This window comes from Chiloscyllium plagiosum, unplaced genomic scaffold (genome assembly GCF_037043375.1).
Source record: "Chiloscyllium plagiosum isolate Xiang-an unplaced genomic scaffold, Cpla_swu_hap1 HiC_scaffold_15, whole genome shotgun sequence".
Lineage (NCBI taxonomy): Eukaryota > Metazoa > Chordata > Chondrichthyes > Orectolobiformes > Hemiscylliidae > Chiloscyllium > Chiloscyllium plagiosum.
In genome coordinates, this window is record NW_028270153.1 from 21,279,179 (window position 1) to 21,302,823 (window position 23,645).

Genomic DNA, 23,645 nt, shown 5'->3' on the forward strand with positions numbered 1-23,645 from the left:
TGTGACACACACGCTAATATTTTCACCCTTCACGCTATCCTCACTCGGATGAGCTAACCTGACACTGAGCCTGTGCTAGTCTACCTAAGGGCTACATGGGTTACTGCATTTGTCAGATCTCCTGTTGGATTCTAAATGAAACAAGCTTGATCTTCTTAATTTTGAGTGTGTAGAGCAGTCTGCCTCTGACAAAACTCAGGGCAATAACTGAGGGAATGGGTCATTGTCGTGTGTGCTATTTGAATGAGCTGATTTCTTTTGCCTATTCAGGTCATTCAAAGGATCCTATGATGCTTTCTAAGGACCAAAGAATAGCATTCCTTTTGCTAGCGTCCATTACCAAGACAGAAATATCTACTCATGCGTTCAATTTGTCTGCAAGGGACCCTATTGGACATAATTTAGCTGTATAGACATCTACATACAACTATGAATGCACTTCAGAAAAAAAATCCATACAATGTCTTTTAAGATGTCTTGAAAATGTGTCCTCTGGGACACCCGGACCAACCAACGCAACCACCCTGTGGCTCAACACTTCAACTCCCCCTCCCACTCCACCAAGGATATGCAGATCTTTGGACTCCTCCATCGCCAGACCACAACAAAACGACGGTTGGAGGAAGAGCGCCTCATCTTCCGCCTAGGAACCCTCCAACCACAAGGGATGAACTCGGATTTCACCAGTTTCCTCATTTCCCCTCCCCCCACCTTGTCTGAGTTAAATCCATCGAATTCAGCACCGCCTTCCTAACCTGCAATCTTCTTCCTGACCTCTCTGCCCCCACCCCAGTCTGACCTATCACCCTCACCTTGACCTCTTTCCACCTATCACATTTCCGACGCCCCTCCCCCAAGTCCCTCCTCCCTACCTTTTATCTTAGCCTGCTGGACAAACCTTCCTCATTCCTGAAGAAGGGCTTATGCCCGAAACGTCGATTCTCCTGTTCCCTGGATGCTGCCTGACCTGCTGCCCTTTTCCAGCAACACATTTTCAGCTCTGATCTCCAGCATCTTCAGACCTCACTTCCTCCTTGAAAATGTGATATGTTGCTATAGAAATGAAAATGTATTTAACTTTTCTGTATGAATGTAATATTTAGTTTTCTCTGTGAGATCATTCCCCTTTCGGAGAAGACTATCTTAACTACTTGTAGAATACAATAAGTGCTGTGATGATCTAAGACATTGGAAACTTGCAACATCGTTATTTTCAATAAAGCAATTTTAAGGTTTTTGTTTTCTTTGCAAGTTTAATTATTAATTATTAATTGTGCACACTTATCCTCTGTGATTTCCTTTATATAGCCACCTTCCCAAAACCTGACAATGGGACCTGGAGGAATGAATCTTTCTGGATCAAATCAAGCTTTACATTCACAGAATGTTCCCAGTGACACCATGGGAGGAGGTATACCCCCTTCTCCATTAATGCAGAGCCAGATGAGCAATGGTAGGTTATCTAATAGCACTAAATGTTTTTTATTTAATGTGTCGCATTATTGAGATATGAGATCTGATAGATTATAAGTCTGAAAAATGGGTAGAGTTCAAGCTAGTGTAATGTCTGTAGATTAGATTAGATTCCCTACAGTGTGGAAACAAGCCATTTGGCCCAACAAGCCCACACCGACCCTCCGAAGAGTAACCCACCCAGACCTATTTCCCCTACCCTACATTTATGCCTGACTAATGCACCTAACACTATGGGCAATTTAGCATGGCCAATTCACCTGACCTACACACTTTTGGATTGTGGGAGGAAACTCACGCAGACACAGGAAGAATGTGCAAACTCCACACAGTCGCCTGAGGCTGGAACCAAACCCGGGTCCCTGGCGCTGTAAGGCAGCAGTGATAACCACTGAGCCACCGTGCCACCTCATCTGGCATATGGGATTAGTTGAAAGCAAAATGTTTTTTCAATAACGACATCTACTACTGGTATAGTAGCTCACGCATGTGTTCAAGTTAGTCAATATAACAATCCAAACGATGAATGAAACACGTGGATAAGTCTTGAAGACCTTATCATGAGTTAAATTGAAGCAATGTTCTTCAACATGTTGTTTAGGTTTTCTCTTTATTTCTCCAATTGAATACAGACTGTATTGTAGTATGGCTCTCAACTACTTTTCTAAAAAGGCACTTTTTCATAGTGGTAGCAAGCTAACCAGTGCCCTGCCCCTGTCTCCATTCCAGCTCTTCTAGTTTTGATTTTAATATGGACCAGGTTTTACTGGCCTGTGGAGCCAGGCTGGAAGGCAGGGAACCAGTGAAACTGCGGGGAGCTGGATTGGAAGGTGCTGTCAAGGAGCCTTGGTGAGTTGCTGCTGTGCACCTTGTAGCTGATGCTCAATGCTACTACTGAGGGTCAGTGGCAGTGAAATTAAATGTTGAAGCTGGTGGCTGGGGCGCCAAACAAGTGAGCTGCTTTGCTTTGAATGGTGTTGGAAATTTGCTGTTGGAGTAGCTCCCATCCAAGCAACTGGAGCGGAGAGCAGCTTAACTTATGCATTGTAGATAGTGGACAGGCCTTTGGGAGTAAGGAGTGACTCCCCTCTCACAGTTGCAGCCACTGACTTATTCTCATGAATATGGCTGTTCCAATTCAGTTTCTGGTCAGTGACCTGCAGCATGTTGATGGTGGGGGATTCAGTCCCAGGGAGCCAGGCTGCCAGTTTCAATGATTAACTGCCCAATTTTAACATGCCATTTTGCTGTTGCATGATCAGCCAGCTAAAGGGATGTGGCCTCCTTGTGGAGAGGGGAAGATTTAATGCAGTGCAGTAATGATCACAGCAGGGACAGCAGCAACAAGGTCCCCTGCAGGGATTTCCTTCCTGAACTTAGCCCTTTCTTAATTTTAATCTTGATTTTGTTTATCTTCTGCAAGACCCTGATCTTCTGCCAGCCGTGGCAATGATCACCATTCTTCGTGGCACTACTGAACTGCTCCCTTCTGTCGATTTCAGAGTTTTGACTTTTTGATACTGGCCCTTCTTTGTAAAGTGACCATTAACTGTTGGCGATTCTCTTACTCTGATTATACCCTTTCCTTTCCTAAAGCAATACATTTATCAAAAAAAATGTTAATTTGCTTTTCAATATTTAATTGTTGTTGTTTCCTCATTAATACCTGCAGCTGGCCTTGTCTTGGTATCGACAGAGAGCTTTATGCTATTGCTCTTGCCAGCAATTGAGAGTAGATTGTCATTTCACTCTCTTTATCTGTTAACTCATCACCACCACCACCACCCCCCCCACGACCCCTACCCCTAATACACACACCATATGAGCATTTCCCAGTAATCTGTAACTAAAGTCTGTACAAAAACAAAACACCATGGATGCTGGAAATCTAAAACAAACACAGGGAATGCTGAAAAACTCAGCAGATCTAACAGCACTTATGGAGAGAGGTAGAGTGTTAATATTTAAAGTCTGCTATGACTCTTCTTCAGAACTAAATGGGGTTTTTAAGAAGAGTCAGTACCGGACTTAAAACAAGTTAACTCTGATTCTCTCTACAGTTACTGCCATCCCAATAATCTGTAAATTGGTCTTGTAGAGAGGACTTGGGCCAGAGTGATCTCTGCTGGTATTACAAATTATGGTACCAAGTCAACGAGTAATGAAAGTACTAGTAAGTCTGTATGTTATGAGTGATAGGGTATTTGATGGGCCCCACTCACCTATCCATTTAAGAGGCATAGATGGAATTTATTTTGTCACAATTCACCCTTAATTTCTTTCAGGGTACGGGTTCCTCGTCTCCTTCATTACTGTCTGCACTTTCTGTTCAGTGGTAAATGGTTTTGGTTGGGCCTTAACAAATTTGTTAAGTTTGCAACCATCCTGCAAAGGTTGCTTGGAGGAGCAGATAGGCAAAATAATCTGCAACAACATTTATTTTTATTCCTTCATGTGGGCATCATTATCTAGGCCAGCGCTTATTGCTAATCCTGAATTGTCCTGGAGAAGGTGACCGTGAACTGCCTTCCTGAACTGTTGGATATTGGGAGAACAACAGTAGAGTGCACCACTGTTGAATCTGAGAGAAATTGCTGGTTTATGATCACTTTCAGTTTGAGGGTCTGTCCCTTTAACTTACACATCCTCAGGTAAGATAGTTGCATTTGGAATCAAAAAGGGACCAGGGGTTTAGGTTTTGAATGAGCCTGGGCCACTGAAGTATCTGCTGAACTATTGATTAACTTGAAAGATTATTAGAATGGATCATTGTGACCGAGTTTGGCTCTGTTTCTTTAGGTCCGTCTCATGTTTCAGTGCAGCAGTCAGGGCCAGCAGCAATACCGAGCTCTTCAATGACCATGCCTGTAAATAACCATGGAAGTGCAGGCGCTTATAGTCACTCTGTCCCCTCATCACAAAGCATGCAGATGCAGAGTCAGGGCCAGTCAATGGCAAACTATGGATCTCGGACAAACATGAGCATGCAAACTGGTCAAGGTAAACTTTTTAAAGTAGCATGTTGTATTAATGTAATAAATAAGTTTGGCACGAGTGACTTTTATGTTTTTGGGCTTTTTTATAAAATACCTGTCAATTTACTTGATCAGCTTTCATTCACCCTTATGCAAATTTAAAAAAAACACAAATCTTTGAACAATTTACTTAAAATAGCCACAATATACTTGAACAGTGGGATAACAATTTCTCCAAGTCTTTTCTCTTACCCAGATGAAACCAGATGCACATGAGTTGTAAATAGATTTGAGAAGCTTTTGAAGCTTGAATGAAACCTGAAAATATTGAAGCTGTTTATATTTTTCCTGACATTTAAAACTCCAACGATTGATGAAAGATCATGTTTCCAACATTGAATGAAGCCTGTCTTGGCCAGCTTGCAATAGGACCACGAGTGTAGCTGTTTCCCAATTGGAAATATGCTTTTTGTTTCTTTTGCTCTAAATGGAAACTAAGTGAGGGGTTTTCCTATCTTTTTGTTGAGAGATAAGTACTAAACTTTATCATGATTTACGGATGTACCTTTTAATTGTTGCCTTCTGCATAATAGAGAAACTATACTGGCTTGTGAGAGAAGCCTATTGAACACAATCTCAGCATTTGTCAAAGCAACTGTTTCTGTTGAATTGCCTTCATTTCAAGTTCATGAATATAAAGCAGTAGGTTTGTTTTAGGTCAAGAATCTAGCTTCATTCTATTGTTGTTATGACTAGTGAAGTTCCACTTCAAATCACAACCAAGGGCTTACTGTTTGAGTTGTCTATCCGAACCGTTGACTGTAATGCAAGGATAAGCACAAAGTGATTGGAAGAGAATTTAACTAAAAATCACTGTCTGACCTGCACACTTCCCAAATGTATACCCAACCCATGTTTCCATTTGCCTGTCTTTTCATATAGGGATTGGATTTGCAGCAGATTTTAGATGTGGTTTTGTTTGTGAGGAGGATGGGTGCAGAGATGGGCCAGTTGGAAACCCTGACTCAGTTTTGCAACACAGCAGCCCAACTCCCCACAATGATTAAAATTCCCCTAAACCTCAGCCCTTAGCCTCATACACCCAACTGCTCCACATGCCAATCTATTCCACCTCAGGTCCCCCATGCTATCCCATGTTGCAGATTTCTGATGGAGCTTCACTGACACCTCACCCCTATTTCACCCTCAGCCCCCTCATATCACCAATGCCGCTTCAAGCTTCCTACAGGCCCACCATGCTCCCTAAGATTGACCATGCTACCCCATGCTCCCTCAATGCTCCAGTCACCCCAATATTAACACCCCTGCTGAGAACCCCAAGACATCCTGATACAATTCACCCAGTATACCCATGTATCTTTCACAGCTACTCTCCCAGTATGCATTATGTCCATTCCTCAGAAGCTATGTGATAGCTATGGGAAGTATTCTAAAACCAATAGAAAAAAAACCTCTAACAATGTTTTAAAGTTATGACTTCAAACATACTGTCATTGTTACAGGGGGAAAAGTACACACTGTTTCAAAAAGTCCTTTAAGTACTTATTTGATTTTTAAGCAAGTATGACACCACATCAAAGGCATATTCTGCATTTTTAAATTTATTCATGGGATGTGGGCATTCCGTCTGGGCCAGCATTTATTGTCCATCTCTTTATCCACTTTTCACTGCTCATACATATGAGTAACAAAATATTAAATCAATAAATAATAGTTGCCTTTGAAGAGGTGGTGGTGAGCTGTCTTCTCGAACCGCTGCAGTATGCTGCAGTACACCCAAATTGCCACTAGAGAGTGAGTATTAGGATTTATGACCCAGTGACCCATATGTTATGACAATTTAAACTGTTCATGGATCGATAGAACATCAGCTGAACTTAAACAATCATAGCATTGGAAACACTGTCAGGTATTCATATTAGTTACCGGGGTTTTGGTAACAGATTCTAGTTAACGGAGTAGATGCAGATTTATTTTTCCATGTTTAAACACAGGGCAGTTCTGATAGCTTTCAGTGAATTTATATCACAGCACAAAACATGACAGCAGAGATTGATGGAATACTTGTTTTTACAATTTTAATGCATTTTGATATTTTCTCAAATGAGAAAAATACTGTAATGCATGGCACCACTTATGAAATGATTGTCAGTGTAAGGATTAATTTACCTTTGCAGAACAGATGTCTATGATTAAAAACAAATCTACATAATAATACATCGAGTATTGACACTTGAGTATTGAAGGTGTCAAAACATTTTATGTGTACTCTTCAGAATGTTGTACAATCCTCAGCAGGATTTACCTAGTGGTCATGAATTCTTCAAGGAGTTGTGTATTTTGTTTGCAGAGCTTGTAAAATTCAGACTCGCACATGAAATTGGAACTCTCACCTCAGAAGAAGTGTGTCCACGCATGTGTGTTTTGAAACGAGTCCTTCCAAACTCATGAAAAGACCACATAAAAATGGTGTGAGGATGGGAATGTAGATGGAGATGGATTTTTTGATTTGCTGGAGAAGCAAGGTTCAGTGTTTTATGATGTGATTCACACCTCCTTTGGGAGATGAAAATCTGGCCCCGTATGACTTATAGAGATATACCTTTGTACAACTGTAGTAATAAAATGAATTTAGACTGTTGTGGGATGATTAGCATATTTAAACTACGCTTGGTCAGAGTTATGTTTTTGAGTAGTCTTTTAAAGGTAGGAAGATAGAGAAGAACATAGAACATTACAGCGCAGTACAGGCCCTTCGGCCCTCAATGTTGCGCCAACCTATCATACCAATCTGAAGCCCATCTAACCTACACTATTCCATGTACGCCCATATGCTTGTCCAATGACGACTTAAATGTACTTAAAGTTGGCACATCTACTACCGTTGCAGGCAAAGCATTCCATACTCCTACTACTCTCTGAGTAAAGAAACTACCTCTGACATCTGTCCTATATCTATCACCCCTCAATTTAAAGCTATGTTCCCTCGTGCTCACCATCACCATTCTTGGAAAAAGGCTCTCCCTGTCCACCCTATCTAGCCCTCTGATTATCTTATATGTCTCTATTAAGTCACCTCTCAACCTTCTTCTCTCTAACGAAAACAGCCTCAAGTTCCTCAGCCTTTCCTCGTAAGACCTTTCCTCCATACCAGGCAATATCCTAGTAAATCTCCTTTGCTCCCTTTCCAAAGCTTCCACCTCCTTCTAATGCGGTGACCAGAACTGAACACAATACTCCAAGTGCGGCTGCACCAGAGTTTTGTACAGCTGTAGCATAACCTCATGGTTCCGGAACTCAATCCCTCTATTAATAAAAGCTAAAACACTGTATGCCTTCTTAACAACCCTGTCAACCTGGGTGGCAACTTTCAAGGATCTGTGTACCTGGACACCGTGATCCCTCTGCTCATCTACACTTCCAAGAATCTTACCATTAGCCCAGTACTTTGCATTCCGGTTACTCCACCAAAGTGAATCACCTCATACTTGTCCACATTCAACTCCATTTGCCACCTCTCAGCCTAGCTCTGCAGTTTATCTATGTCTCTCTGTAACCTACAACATCCTTTGTCACTATCCACAACTCCACTGACCTTAGTGTCGTCTGCAAATTTACTAACCCACCCTTCTACGCCCTCATCCAGGTCGTTTATAAAGGCTGGGTTTGTCAAAGGATTTCTAAATGGCAAAGCTGACACAATCACTTCTGTAATTGAAGGTGGAGTAGAGGAGAGCAGAAAATGCCTTGGAGACCTGGGAGAGGTCTGACATCCAGTGGAGTGAAATACAGCTGGAGAAAGTTATGGAAATGGTGTAGAATGAAGATGTGGGAGGATATGTAATGAAGACCGCCATGTTAGAGCTGAAATATTACAATCATAATTGAGGGATAAGGAATCAATGTAGGTTATCAAAGACAGTGTGATGGGCAAATATGTTTATAATTGAAAAGATTTTTGAGGAAAAATCACATACATTTTAAGATTGTTCCAAACCTATTTCTAATTGGCCAAATTAAAAGTTGTCACCAGAAAGTAAATGGAAGCAAGTAGTCCAGAAGAGTTAAAGAACATGAACTGCTCAAAAGGTTTGGTTATTAGAAACAGTTTAGTGGCTGAACACAAAGGTATCCCAATTTTGATTTAATATGTAAACAGTTAAATAGACATCTCTAATTCACCTTCTATGGTTCAGTATAAAATATGATTCAATGTCTTCACACTAAGATTTCTGAATTTCCATGTGAAATAAAGAAAATAGTTGCAATGCCTGTGATGACTCAAAGGTTTAGTGTAGTACTAAACTATTAAAATCAAAAAAGGCCTCAGGTTTGTTTCATGTTGGTTGTTCTCAGAGATAAATGGTAGTGTTGCCAAAAGTATCCTGTGCTGTCAATGGTTTAGGAAAGTAAGAAGGTAGAAACAACCAACATTCCTGCCCCTTCTTCCTGTCCAATCAACACTGAACACATCTGAATACAGTATTTTAGTGAAGACATGACAGGATAATGTTTTGATCCAGTTAAATAGTTTTAGGTTCCCTTCTATCTACAATAACACAAAAAAAATGTACCAGAAAGTGCCTGTGGGAATGGAATGAAGGCTAATATGAGGCACGGTCTCCAGAAGAAGAAAATATGTTGAGGAATTTGGAGTGAGACGTAGAGAAATGGATGAGGGCATGAGTGTAGAATTGCGCTGTTGATGCTTGCTCTGAACATGTTATATGCCTTCACATTGAAGTTCTAATGATTGAAAGTTGCTGATGAGCTAGTCAGCTCTTTTATAACTCATCAAAATGGGAACAGCTTTGTAGCAGGCTGTCAATGCTCTGTTGTTCACTTGAATCTTTGGCAGTGCACTACACAAGCTGCTTTTATGTTGGAGTTAAAGTTATGTTCTAACCTCATTGATATTTAGCAATTGTGATTCTGCCACTGGGCTATTTAGTAATGTGACAATAAAATTTAAATGGAACCAATTTTGAATTAAATAGTGCAGTTTAGTTATTTCAAAATTTAGTATGGGCTTTACAATATTTTGACAATTGAATAAAGTATTCAAATTGCTGATGTAATTACTTACTCTGAGAATGTACCACATCGGGGCATATGAAATGCCAGGGAAAATTTGCACATTCTTTCTTGAACATGAAGAAATTATCTTTTTTTTAGTAGACTTGCTGACTTCAGATTATTTTACAGTTCCCATGATGCACCAGCAAGCCGCGACCTCACATTACAGTACCCCGCAAGGAAGTGGTCAACATTACCAAGGGCCATCAGCCATGGGGATGATGGGACAAAGTAACCAAGGCAACAACATAATGGGGCAAAGGCCAATGGGGCCATATAGGTCATCACAACAAGGTATGAATTGCGTTTGTGACTATATAACTTGGTGTTTTTTATGCATTTTTCCAATTCTCTACATTGTAGTTTATTTTTCTTGGCTCTGTCCTAGATGAAGAGCATGAGTTTCTCTTTGGGAAAAGTTGTCGTCTTCAGTGGGATATGTAAATTAAGGAAATACATTCATGAGGCATTACACATAAAAACCAAATGCTCTTCTATCAGTATGTGTTTTTAATATTATTAACTACTGCAAAGAAAGCTTGTAGAGAACTTACAAAAGCCAGTATAGAAAGTTTTAATCTTTAAAGTTTGGTGTTCTTAATGGGTAGATGTGGTACATGGGGTGGCTGTGTTTAATTGCTTTCATGATTCGGAGATGCCGGTGTTGGACTGGGGTGTACAAAGTTAAAAATCACACAACACCAGGTTATAGTCCAACAGGTTTAATTGGAAGCACACTAGCTTTTGGAGCGCTGCTCCTTCATCAGGTGATTGTCACCTGATGAAGGAGCGTCGCTCCGAAAGCTAGTGTGCTTCCAATTAAACCTGTTGGACTATAACCTGGTGTTGTGTGATTTTTAACTTTAATTGCTTTAGTTTGCTTGCTACCTGCCTGTGCTCAGTTAATCCTATAGGGATCTCAGATTATTTGTTTGTAAGTTTTTCTAATCACCAACTATTTACTTCTCTTCTTTCTTTCAAAAACTTCTTCAGGGTTATCAATAAATTAGAAGAAATAATAATATTTATTCTGAATAGTTGTAGGTTGTAAATTATAGGTGTATTTTACAGGATATATCTAGATTGTAACAGATGCTCTTAAAATTTGTTTTTGCTGTGTTTAAATTCAATTTTGATGTTGGGTTCATATATCAGGGCGGCACGGTGGCTCAGTGTGTAACACTGCTGTCTCACAGCGCCAGGGACCCAAGTTTGATTCCTGCCTCGTGCAACTGCCTGTGTGGAGTTTGCACACTCCCCCCATGTCTGCGTGGGGTTTCCTCCGGGTGCTCCGGTTTCCTCCCACTGTCGGGAGATGTGCAGGTCAGGTGAATTGACCATGCTAAATTGCCCATAGTGTTAGGTGCATTAGTCGGGCATCAGTATAAGGTAGGGAAATGGATCTGGGTGGGTTACTCTTTGGAGGGTCGGTGTGGACTTATTGGGCCAAAGGGCCTGTTTCCATACTGTAGGGAAGCTAATTTTTGGGTATGAGTTCATTTTGGGGAGGAGGGAAAATGAAATATAGAGCTTCTTTATGGTGTAGCACAGTGCTTAATTTTAACTTTTAATTTGTAATTATAAGAAATAAACTTTGGACCAAACATCTAGTTGTATTACTATATGTTCTATAATTTTGTTTGTAGAAGATTGCACTGATGGTATAAAGAAAGAAATGGTAGCATAGTGGTAATGTCACTGGACTAATAATCCAGACACTGTAGGGTCATGGGTTCAAATTTCATTGCAGTAACTAGTGGAATTTGAATTCCATTATTAATATGGAATATAAACCTGGTCTTGGTAATGGCAGTGATCATGTCAACTATATCAATTTGTTGCAAAAACCCATCTGACTCAGTAATCTCTTTTTAGCGGAGGCAATCTGCCATCCTTATCTGGTTTGTCCTACACACAACTCAAACATGTGGCTGACTCTTAACTACTCCCGGAATGAGCAAGCAAGTCGCTAAGTTAAAGGGTTATTAAGAAGGAGCAACGAATGCTGCTTTTGCCAGTGATGCCCAGATCTCATGAAAGAATAAATTATGCACATTTGTCTCTGTGTGAGAAGACTGGTGTGTTTGAATTTAAGAGGAATGTGGTTTTCGAAGCAATCAGGATTGATCTTGACTAAGTCGGTGTGAGGTGCTACATTTTGGTGAGCAAATCAGGGGCAGGACTTATCCATTTAATGGTAAGATCCTGGGGAGTCCTGCTGAACAAAGAGACCCTTGGAGTGCAGGTTCATAGTTTCTTGAAAGTGGAGTCACAGATAGTGAAGAAGGTGTTTGATATGCATGCCTTTATTGGTCAGTGCATTCAGTATAGGAGTTGGGAGGTCATATTGTGGCTGTACAGGACATTGGTTAGGTCACTTTTGGAATACTGTGTTCAGTTCTGGTCTCCTTGCAATAGGAAAGATGTTGTTAAAGTTGAAAGGATTCAGCAAAGGTTGCCAAGGTTGGAGGGTTTGAGCTATAGGGAGAGGCTGAATGGACTGGGGCTATTTTCCATGGAGTGTTGGAGACTGAGAGGGGAACCTTGTAGAGGTTTAAACAATTATGAGGGGCATGGATAGGATAAATAGACAAGGTCTTTTTTCCAGGATAGGGTAGTCCAAAACTAGAGGGCAGATGTTTAAGGTGAGAAGGAAAAGGTTTAACAGGGAACAAAGGGGCAATGTTTCATGCAGAGGGTGGTGTATGGAATGAGCTACCAGAGGAAGTGGTGGAGGCTGGTACAGTTACAGTAAGTAAAAAGCATCTGGATGGATATATGAATAGGAAGGATTTAGAGGGATATTGGCCAAATGTTGACAAATGGGAGTAGATCAGTATAGGATATCTGGTTGGCATGGACAAGTTGGACTGAAGGGTCTGTTTCTGTGCTGTACATAAAAATGGAGAGAGATTCATAAGGGGCTACTCACTTAATATCACCCATTTTACAATATCACGTAAAGTCAAGATCCAGCCTATAGAATTCTCATCTTATTTGATCATGTACGTGGCAATGCACTAACCATCTTCATTGACAATTCAATAGTTCAACTAACTTTGCTTCCTAACTCAAAGCTCTTGTCTTATTTGAATGTGAAAGCATTAGCTATGCACTACTATCTCTATAATAATATTAGCATCAATTAATCTTCTTAACTCAGTGTTGTTAAACTCACACTGTTGAATAATTCACTTTGATATGGAAAGCAATGCTGAGTTGTCAGAATAAAGTTACAATCCTGTCACAAAAAAGGATGTAACAAAACATTAAATTTGAGTGTCTGCCTATGTTAAGATCTTAATCAGCCCTGCATTAGGTGTGATGGTAACACCTCTGAAGTTATAACATTATAGATGTTAAAGTGAAAGTAAAACCTGCATTTTGTAGAAGTGCTTTTCAGGCATTAAAGGCATTACAAAGCATGTAAACTGTTAACTTAACACTGTAATAGAGTCATAAAGTCATCCAGCACAGAAACAGACCCAACTCGTCCATGCAAACCAGGTTTCTGAAACTGGACAAGTCCCATTTACCTTAGTTTGGCCTCTATCCCGCTGCACCTTTTCTATCTATGTACCTGTCTAAATGTCTTTTAAATGTTGTAATTGTACCTGCCTCAACCACTTCCTGTCGCACCTTGTTCCATATAGGTACCACTGGGTGAAAAAGCTGCCCGTCAGGACCCTTTTAAATCTTTCCCCTCTGAACTTAAAACTATGCCCTATTGTTTTGGACTCCCCCTACCCTGGAAAAAAAGTCTTTGGCTATTCACTTTATCTGTACTCCTCATGATTTCATACACCTCTATAAGGTCACCCCTTAGCCTCCGATGCCCCAAGGAATACAGCCATAGACTATTCAGACTCTCCCTATAGCTCAAACCCTCCAGCCCTGGCAACAACCTTGTAAATCTATTTTGCACTCTTTCCAGTTTAATAAAATCCTTACTATATAAGGGTGGCTAGAATTGTATGCAATACTTGAAATGTGGCTTTACCAATGTCTTGTATAGCTGTAACATGATATCCCAACTCCTGTACTCAAAGTTCTGACCGATGAAGGCAAGCATGCCAAATGCCTTCTTCAGGACCCTGTCTACCTGTGACAGAACTTCCAAGGAACTATGTACCTGCACCCTTAGATCTCTCTATTTGTCACCACTCCCCAGAGCCGTACTATTCATTGTGTTTATCCTGCCCTGGTTTGTCTTAACAAAATGCAACACGTCTCATTTATCTAAATTAAATTCCATCTCCCACTCCATAGCCACTGGCCCAGTTGATCAAGATCAGTGTTGGTAACAGAGCAGGAATTTGCACAATGAAGGGCCCACAAACAAGATAAATGACCCCACAATATTTTAGTGAGGTTTTGGCTAGGGGACAATGACAAATCTTCTAGCTGTTTTTGTGCATTCACTTTATCACCTCTTCTGAAGATTGGTGAACTTAACTCCACGGCTGTAGCACGAACCGAGGTAAAGAAAACAGTTATCCCAAAAAGTTCCTTTTTGATGCATTGAATATTTGAATCTTCAGTATACTGATAAATGTTATCACTGTCAAAAATATCATTGATGGTAACTTCTTTTCTAAGCACTGAACCTGGGACAGAACACTGATGCGATCCCTGAATGCCAATATAATTTAAAAATGATGTCATAATCTCTGACATTTTCATTACTATTTATTTTGTGAATGCAAGTTCTTAAAAACAATCGATAACCTCATCATTTGCTGTGTTTAAGTGACTGATCCATCATTTAGTCTGTAGTGGAAATACTTCTTGGTGATTTTTGTTTGTGTCTCTCCATTAGTGCATTGTTGTTTATACTAAGACCCCTGTGGTGGAGATTAGCTGCATAGGGTCAAAGGCTTGCCAAAGGCCTGTTTAGCATGGACCACCCTCACAGTGGTCATTCAAAGTTTGTCATTTGATAGATGGGATTTGTCATGAGAAACTTGTTCGTCACCTTCCGTGTTTCCCATTCCAAGATCCGAAGGATGCCTGCTGCTTAATCTTGGTCAGGAAGGTTGCTCCTTATGCGGCAATGAGATAGAAGGCAGGCAGAAGATGGATTGAACTTGTCTTCCAGGAGTGGTGCATGAGGTGTAGCTTGCATGGTTTCAGCCAGCCTGTGCAGTTTTGTCACTTGGAGAATATGTAAGGAATTGTTGTTTGCAAGGACAGGAAGCCCTGGAGCGGTGTTGATCAGAGGGTTCCAGTTATAATGTGCACCCTTACATTCAGTTGAGTGTCAACAAAATGTTGTGTATGATAACCTTTGCCAGACAAGTGCACCCTATTCTGCTCTGGAATATGACAGAGCAAGTGATGTGGTCAGGGTATTGTAGCACCAATGTCCCACATCGATCCAGCAAATTTGTTCAGTAGGTTGTTAGTCAGTATAGTAACTAACCATGAATGTATTGTTGGAAAAGCGCAGCAGGTCAGGCAGCATCCAAGGAGCAGGAGAATCCTGAAGAAGGGCTCATGCCCGAAACGTCGATTCTCCTGCTCCTTGGATGCTACCTGACCTGTTGAGCTTTTCCAGCAACACATTTTCAGCTCTGATTTCCAGCATCTGCAGTCCTCACTTTCTCCTAGTAACTAACCATGACAATATGGATTTTGAATGAAGAATAGCCTTGCATTCATTTGTAATTCATTCCATTCATTGCTTGAAACTTTCGCCTCGAGTTATCAAGGCTGAGAATGTGAAATCTAACACTGTTACTGGCTGTACTGTGAACAATCAATTTGATTTTTTTGGATGTTGTTTTGTCCATTCCTATATTGCTAACATAATGTGTGCCACTGGCATCAATTTTCAGATAATAATCCAATATTTAGTCAGTTGCCAAATGCTAATCCAATATTCAAAGAATTATTTCAGTGTATTTTGCATTTCAAGAAGAATATTCCATTCTCTTTAATATTCATGAGTAATTTTTTGCAATAACGAACGCTAACTGAATTGTCCAAGCACAGAAGATGGTTTTCAAATTTCATGAAAAATTTACATCCTGATGGGTGTTCCTTCTCTCCTTGTAGGTTCTTCTCAGCAATACATTGGACAGGAAGATTACTATGGTGAGCAATATGGACATGGCCAAGGACCCACAGATTCCATTAATCAACAATATTACCCTGATGGTACTTCATTTTTCCCTTAGACTGCTAGCCATATTTGTAATATGAAATATTAATCTAATTGGACGAAGGTATTTAACTACGAATAAATCAGTTGTGCTGCAACCAGCTAACTGGTGCAAATGGAAATGGCACTGTGCTAAAAATCTGAGAGAGTTTTATTTTTTGAGTTTTCTGAACTTATGTTGCACTGTATTGTGCACTGTCCGTATTCTGAAAATAAAAAGAACTTCTAGTTGTTCAAATGTTAACAAAAAGATTCCACTCGTTAACAGTCTTTCTCTGTATTTTGTAAAGAATTCTAAAATAAACTTTGTACAGGAAATCTACCCTATTCATTGTCCCAATATTTGATGTTTCACAAATACGTTCCTATTTTGTTAGGGAACCTTTTTTGGCATTTGTTCTGCTGTTTTGTGCTTACATCATGTTGCTGAAAATTCATTCATAAATTATTGTGGGAAATAAATCCCTGTTTTTCATTCTTTCACTATTCATCAAGAACACACTGTAGAACAAAATTGACTCTCTTTGCCTTCAAATTTATGAAATATATGTACTGTAACATATGCCACACAAGCCTCTCTTATTGATTAGCAAAATTGCTGACTCTGCCCTCAAGCCTAATTCATTTTTCAAGGCTGCTAATAAATTAAAATTAAACCAGTTTTTTAGCATGCTGAAAGTGCAGATAAGATCACACGGACATTTCAGTCTGTTCCTCTTGGTGTTGAGTGCTGTCACCCACCGGGAAGGCAGGCAATCTGGGAAGGCAGGTAATCAGAGAGGTGGTGAGTTCAGGCTCTTAAGCAGCCATTGAACACTTAAGAGTGTTAATTTTGGAAGAATCAAAGACGGCCCCAGTGGATCTTCTCTTTTTTTTAATTTCAAAAATATACTTTATTCATAAAAAATCTCTTTGTGTGTGTATGTATATATATATATATATATATATATATATGTGTGTATATAAAGCAGTTTGGTTCTGTACAGTTGTATCTCAAGTAAATAAACAAATCATTGGGCTTTGACTCTATCCAAAAAACCAAAGTCCTTTCTTACACATACAATGCTAATATTTATATATATTTAAGGCACTAAGAGGGTCCGATTCCTGAATGGACCCCCATTTACCTTCAGCAGGAAGACCTCAGACTGTATACTTTCCCCACTGCGTCTTGTCGGCAGCTGCCCCAAGCTTTAGCGCATCCCTCAGCACATAGTCCTGGACTTTGGAATGTGCTAGTCTGCAACACTCAGTCGGGGTCAACTCCTTGTTCTGGAAGACCATAAAGTTTCAGGCAGACAAAAGAACATCTTTCACCGAACTGATGGTCTTCCAGTCGCAGTTGGTGTTTGTCTTGGTGTGCTCTCAACATTTTATTACTGAGGTTATGAGAAGTGGAAATGCACCCAATTATCTACCCTTCTCACTTGCCACCTCTCACAGCTTAGTTGTGACAGGTACAATGATAGGGTGATATAGCCCATTGAGCCTATCATTTAGCATTAACTGTATATTCTCCAAGGCAATGCCTCTACCAATTAGAGTCCATCTGACAACCAATCAGTATTCTTCTCTCATACAGGGTGAATGTTGGCTTTCCCTTTAAACAGTTTTCTTGTGAATTGTCCTGATGAGTTCAAAATAAATGGCTTCAACAAAATGCATCTTTTTCCAGTATTCTCCCTATATGCATAATTTCAAAAAAATCAGATAATGAGCTGTGTCATCAATGTTTGTGTGCAAGTATTTATTATCAAAAATGTCTTGTGACTATTTCCATGTGATCTTTGGTGGCATAATCAACCGTGAGTTGATTATAGAAGAATGATTTAGAAAACTGCTTTGTTCAAAGATGATGTAGCATGATTTTAATGAAATGTAGCATTGTCCAAAAGTGAAAACTAATCCATTTCATTTTGTTTCTTGCAATATGCATTCCAGGCCATGGTGAATATGCATATCAGCAATCATCATATGCAGAACAAGGTTATGAGAGGTCGTTTGAGGAATCCTCACAGCATTACTATGAAGGAGGTAATATGTATTTTTGTGCAGATGAAACACAAAGGGTAATATTTTATAACTGTCACACCAGCATGAAGCTCTACTTTAATAGTAGATTTAAAGTATCCAGTTTAAACTGAGGGTAACGTGTCACTAAGATTAACCAACTCATCACGCTAGGGAAGTATGGATTTGATACCTAGTTGGTCCATATAATCATACAAAAGTGTATTTGAAAAGAGAAGTTTACAAAAAAATGTATGTGTGGAATAGAAGTAGTCAGTAAACTGTAACAGTTCAGTAGTAAGTAATGAGATACAGATTTGCATTTGTGAATTTTCCATTGATAAGACATAGGAAAGTAAAATGTGGGAAATTGATAAAGAAGTTAAAAGCACTTGGGATCTAGAGATACAAATTGGGTTAGTGACAGGAGACAGAGTGTCGTGGTCGAAGGTTGTTTATGTGACTGGAGGCCGGTGTCCAGAGGCATACTGCAGGGATTAGTTCTGTATTATTGTCTCTTATTAATCTATGTCAATGAAATGTTCAGGGCATTGATAAGTAAGCTTATGGATGACATGAAGATTAGCCGGGTAGTTGACAGTGAAGACAACAGTCTTAGGTTACTGAACGATATAAACAGATTATTCAGACAAGCAGATCAATGGCAGATGTAATATAACCCTGAGAAGTGTGAGGTGGTGCACTTTAGAAGAAGTAACAAGTCAAGGGAGTAGTCAATCAGTGTTAGGATATAGGAAACTTGGATGAACAGAGAGACCATGTCCACAAATCCCTGAAAATCACAGGGCAAGTTAATTGGGTAGTTAAGAAGAGTATTGAATACTTGTCTTTATCAGTCGAAGCATAGATTATAAGTACAAGACTAATAACAACCCTAAATGTTGGAACTGTACAGAACTTTGGTTAGGCTATAGCTGGAGTACTGTGTGCAGTTCTGTTTGCCATATTGTAGGAATACTGTGATTGCACTGGAGGGGGTGGAGATGAGATTTACCAGGGTGTTTGAAACAAAGACAGAAATTGCTGGAGAAACTCAGTTAGTCATAGAGTCATAGAGTTGTGTAACATGAAAATAGACTCTTCGATTTAACTCTTGCGTGCTGACCAGGTATGGTAAACTGAACTAGTCCCATTTGCCTGCATTTGCCTGGCAAACATTTGTGGAGAGAAAGCAGAGTTTATTTTTCGGGTCCAGTGACCCTTCTTCAGAACTGGTTTTCTCCAGGTTGTTGCCTTTGATGCAGTAGTTTAAGACCATAAGACATAGGAGCAGAAGTTAGGCCATTTGGCCCATCGAGTGTGCCCTGCCATTCAATCATGGCTAATAAGTTTCTCAACCCCATTCTCCCACTTTCTCCACATAACCTTTGATCCTGTTGACAATTAAGAATGAATCTATTGGATGTCTTAAATATACTCAATGATCTGGTCTCCACAACCTTCTGTGGAAATGAATTCCATAGATTCACCACTCTCTGGCTGAAGAAGTTTCTCTTCATCTCCATTCTAAAGGATCGCCCCTTTACTCTAAGGCTGTGCTGTTGGATCCTAGACTCTCCTCCAAAGTACACTCTGTCAGGGCCGTTCAATATTCTATAAGTTTCAGTTAGATCCCCCCCCCCCCCTTCAAAACTCCATGGAGTATAAACCCAGAGTCCTCATATGTTAAGCTTTTCATTCCTGGAATCATTGTCGTGATCCTCCTCTGGACCTGCTCCAGGGCCAGTACATCCTTCCTGAGATATGGGGCCTAAAATCGCTCACAATACTCTAAATGTGATCTGACCAGAGACTTACAAAGCCCCAGAAGCTTTTATATTCTGGTCCTCACGAAATAAATGCCAACATTGTATTTGCCTTCCTAACTTCCGACTCAACCTGAAGTTTACCTTAAGAGAATCCGGACTAGGACTCTCAAATCCCTTTGCACTTCAGATTTCTGAATTTTTCTCCTCCTCTGTGATTGTGCCTGCCAGCGGATGTCCATGGAGCATGCAGTGGCCACTGGCACATAGAAGTCTTTCGGGACTGACGGACACCTCAGGAGTTGGGTTGCATCATCACCCTGGTAATAGCATTTTGTTACATTTCCATTGTAAGTTTGCATTAATCTGTTTTTTTTGCTGCAGCGGCCTATCAGGGGTTGTCTACACCATGATTGTTTATTTCAAAGGAATGGAAAACATCAAAGTGCATCTTACATTCACAATTAATACTAAAAGTGACTCATTCCACAGCGGAGCTATCTGTCCCTGACATGCACAATGTAACACTTTCCAGCAAAGCCACTGGCAATCAGAGGCTGCAATATCTTACAGTATTGTGCCACAGAATTTATCTGGGCTTGGCCCAGGAGAAAGAGTACCTTTAAATTGTTGAGAATTTGTATTTCTTGTTGTTTGTTTATTTTTGACAAGGGTGGTAAGCCTGACATCCTGTTCCATTGTTTTCTTTAGGAAATTCCCAGTATACCCAACAGCAGACAGCTTACCAGCAGGGACCAACCCAGCAGCAAACTTACTCCCAACAGCAATACCCCACCCAGCAGAGCTACCCAGGCCAACAACAAGGATATGGTGAGTGTGAGAGAAAAGTCAACAATTAATTGTGAACACTTAATTTGTAGTTAATGCATGATGTGCTAACTGACTTTTGTCATACCGTAATTTCCAAAACAAATAAACTAGGCAGCTGTCTGAGCCCAGTCAGCAATTAGCAGGCTGGCTTGATCTTACAATAAAATGCTTTAAGAATGCAAATTACTGGCCTAACATTATGGACTGCCACATGCAACTAGCAAAATTGCATTGTAGTGTTGACAGTATCTAATCTGACCTTAACACCAACCAAATATTTCTCAATACATATGTGTGTGCTCTAAAGCACCTGATTCATCGTTTATATTGTTGAAACATTCATGTCTGTATATTAATGCTTGCATTAATATTAAAATAATATTATAATTAAAACCATTACTGTCTCTCAGCCTCGCTGTTGCCCCGGTAGATAAATCCAGGTAAGCAGACTCAAATAGTGGAAATGAATCTAGTGGTTTCACCATTCACTAGATGGGCCACATAAAATGCTATCAGATCATGAAAACCCTCTCACTAGTCCAGAATGCACAGCAGTGCAGGAAGGAAGTTAATGGTCTATACTTCACAAAGATGAATGTGACCATTTTCTCTCTGCTACTTCACACTCATAGGGCTACCCTTCACTCTAACTCTGCTATCACACATGCATCTCACCAATTCCCATGGACCACAGCTGTCATGATTGCATAAATCATGTCCATTCAATATCATGCACCCACTGCAACCTCCCAAGCAGTTAGCTTCATACTCATTTGTCAGGGCCACCTCACCACCTCTCCTGCTCGCACATCACCAAGAATGATTCATCCATCTTATTGAATCCTTCCCTTTGTCTCATTGCAGGAGAAATAGTCTCCAAATCAGGCTGAGCGAACCAAAACATGGGGGTATCAGACATCAGGCTGCTCATTCTTTGTGGAGGAAATGTTCAAGGCTGCTCATTTTGGGTCAGGGAGGACTCAAAATCCTACCAATTCAGTAATCTTCACAATTCTATTGCAATTCAATTCTCATCAATCCTAACTCGAACTTAACATACATAAGCTTTTATCTATCTTGGATACCTAATTCCTTCTTTTATGCAAATACTAGTGTCAACCAACAAACCTCAGCCAAAAAAAAGCACAGATCAGAAGATCCTCTGCTCAGCCTTCACCTCTGAGTAGGAAGCCACTGATCTCTCAGAGGATGCACCAACAAGGCTCAACCAACTTGGAGACTTTCTCCTTGGTGGGTACTCTTTCCAAGTTAGGTTTGGGAGTAAAATCTGGTGAGCACATCACTGACGCATCTCTGCAACTGGTCAATGAAGAATCGTCTCAGACAGTCTGAGAACTGTGGAGACCCAGGTACCTGTCAAACCCCAGGCAGAAGGCAATCTCATGTACTCAGCCATTAATGACTTTGTGAAAACACACAGCCAGCCATAGGAGCAGCAGGCAGATTTATCAAAGCCTGATTTGTCTGGATAAAGGTAGAGGAGGATGATGCCCATGGAGCAACCAGGGAAAAGAGCGTTGAATGAAGGCCAGGACAAGCAAGCAATGAGCTGCAATCACCAGGTAACTGCTCTGACTTTCACATTGGGAATTCTCCCAAGGCTGGAATTGAACCCGGGTCCCTGACGCTGTGAGGCAGTAATGCCAACCCTTACACCCTGACAATGCAGATTTCAGTAGTCACTACATTAAACAGCTGCAAACTGCATGGTTGACATACCATGGCTCTCGTGAGTACCAACTACAGGATGTATTATAGATTATAAAAGGCTGCTTCAACAGCAGTTTCCAAATCCACAATTTCTACTAACAAGAAGGACAAGACTTAAGTGCACGGGATGGAATCCCATCATTCCCCTAATAAGTACATATCATCCTTACTTAGAACTATATTTCTTCAATAAGACTAGGTCGAAATTTTGGAACACCCTATCCAACAGCACTGTAGCTTTAACTTCACACGGACTACAGAAATTTGTTTTCCTTCTCAAGAGCAACTAAGATTGGGCAAGGAATGCTACCCTTGCTAAACAAATGGCCAAACAGTGGTTAACTACATGTGATTTGGGCCAGCATGGAGACTCTGTTATAGTGAGGTGTTGGCATGCCACAGCCTGATCACATTTCCCAGTGAGCACCTTATTGTATTATTGCGGTACCCAGATCATGTAACATTGTGGACATACCAGATGAATAAACTAAAAGCACCTTGGGCAGAATTTTCTCTCCCCTTGAATGCTGTTGGTAATGGTCGAAACATTGGAAAATATGGCAAGAATGAATATTAAGAGAAAACTTTTCCATGTTTTCCTCAAGCTTTAAATGCCAAGTTCAGAATCTAGCTATTGAGTGGCAGTTACCTTATTTCCATGCATTTGTTTCTCATTACAAGCCAAACTTACCTCAATTCTATGGCACCTCCGATTCTCCTGTCCTTGCCCTGGAAACTAGACCACTTGAATTCCTAATGTGAAAGTCAGAGCAGTTACCTGGTGATTGCAGTTTACTGCTTGCTTGTCCTGGCCTTCATCCAACTCTTTCTTCCCTGGTTGCTCCATGAGCATCATCCTCTTTTACCTTTTATCCAGACAAATCAGGCTTTGACAAATCTGCCTGCTGCTCCTGTGGCTGGCTGTGTGTTTTCCACAAAGTCATTAATGGCTGAGTACATGAGATTGCCTTCTGCCTGGGGTTTGCAGGTGCCTGGTCTCCACAGTTCTCAGACTGCCTGAGACGTTTCTTCATTGACCGGTTGCAGAGATGTGTCAGTGATGTGCCCACCAGATTTTACTCCCAAACCTAACCTGAAAAGAGTACCCACCAAGGAGAAAGTCTCTGAGTTGGTTGAGGGTATAGAATACAGTCTTGTTGGTGAATTGGCCATGCTAAGTTGCACACAGTATTCAGGGACATGTAGGTTAGGTGCATTAGTCAGAGGTCAATGTAGAGTAATGGGGATTGGGTTTGGATGCAATACTCTTCAGAGGGTCAGTGTGGACTTGTTGGGCTGAAGAGCCTGTTTCCACACTGTAGGGATTCTATGACTTGTGTCTTGCAGATACATTTAATGCAAGCTTCTAATAAGTTGTTTTTTTCATTTCAAAATTGTCCTTGTAATGATTTTTGGTTCAAACTATTAGAAAATATAATGCAAAGCTATAATTTTGAACATTGTATAACAATTGCTCTGAATAATGTCTCTCTTTCTGGTTGTATAAAAGCTAGCCACAGTTTTTCTGTTTATTTAAACATCTGAACTATTTAGTAGCATGAAAGATTATCTTGTCAAGATAATAGTTGAGGAGGCCAC

At 40.4% G+C, this 23,645-nt stretch overlaps 1 protein-coding gene across 4 annotated transcripts in view; it reads left to right on the forward strand.

The window, feature by feature from the left end:
• LOC122560216 (calcium-responsive transactivator-like) overlaps window positions 1-23,645 on the forward strand; it is a 122,554-nt gene that overhangs the window by 33,769 nt on the left and 65,140 nt on the right. For 3 of the 4 annotated variants that reach the window (XR_015759534.1, XM_043710640.2, XM_043710643.2), the window contains exons 4-9: window positions 1,309-1,453; window positions 4,273-4,473; window positions 9,675-9,839; window positions 15,603-15,704; window positions 17,650-17,742; window positions 20,196-20,315. Coding sequence is in view for 3 of the 4 variants with exons in the window: in XM_043710640.2 (XP_043566575.1) it covers window positions 1,309-1,453; window positions 4,273-4,473; window positions 9,675-9,839; window positions 15,603-15,704; window positions 17,650-17,742; window positions 20,196-20,315 (826 nt within the window). In the remaining variant the exon portion in view is untranslated. The remainder of the gene's footprint in view (window positions 1-1,308; window positions 1,454-4,272; window positions 4,474-9,674; window positions 9,840-15,602; window positions 15,705-17,649; window positions 17,743-20,195; window positions 20,316-23,645) is intronic. The other variant, XM_043710641.2, reaches the window with a different exon arrangement.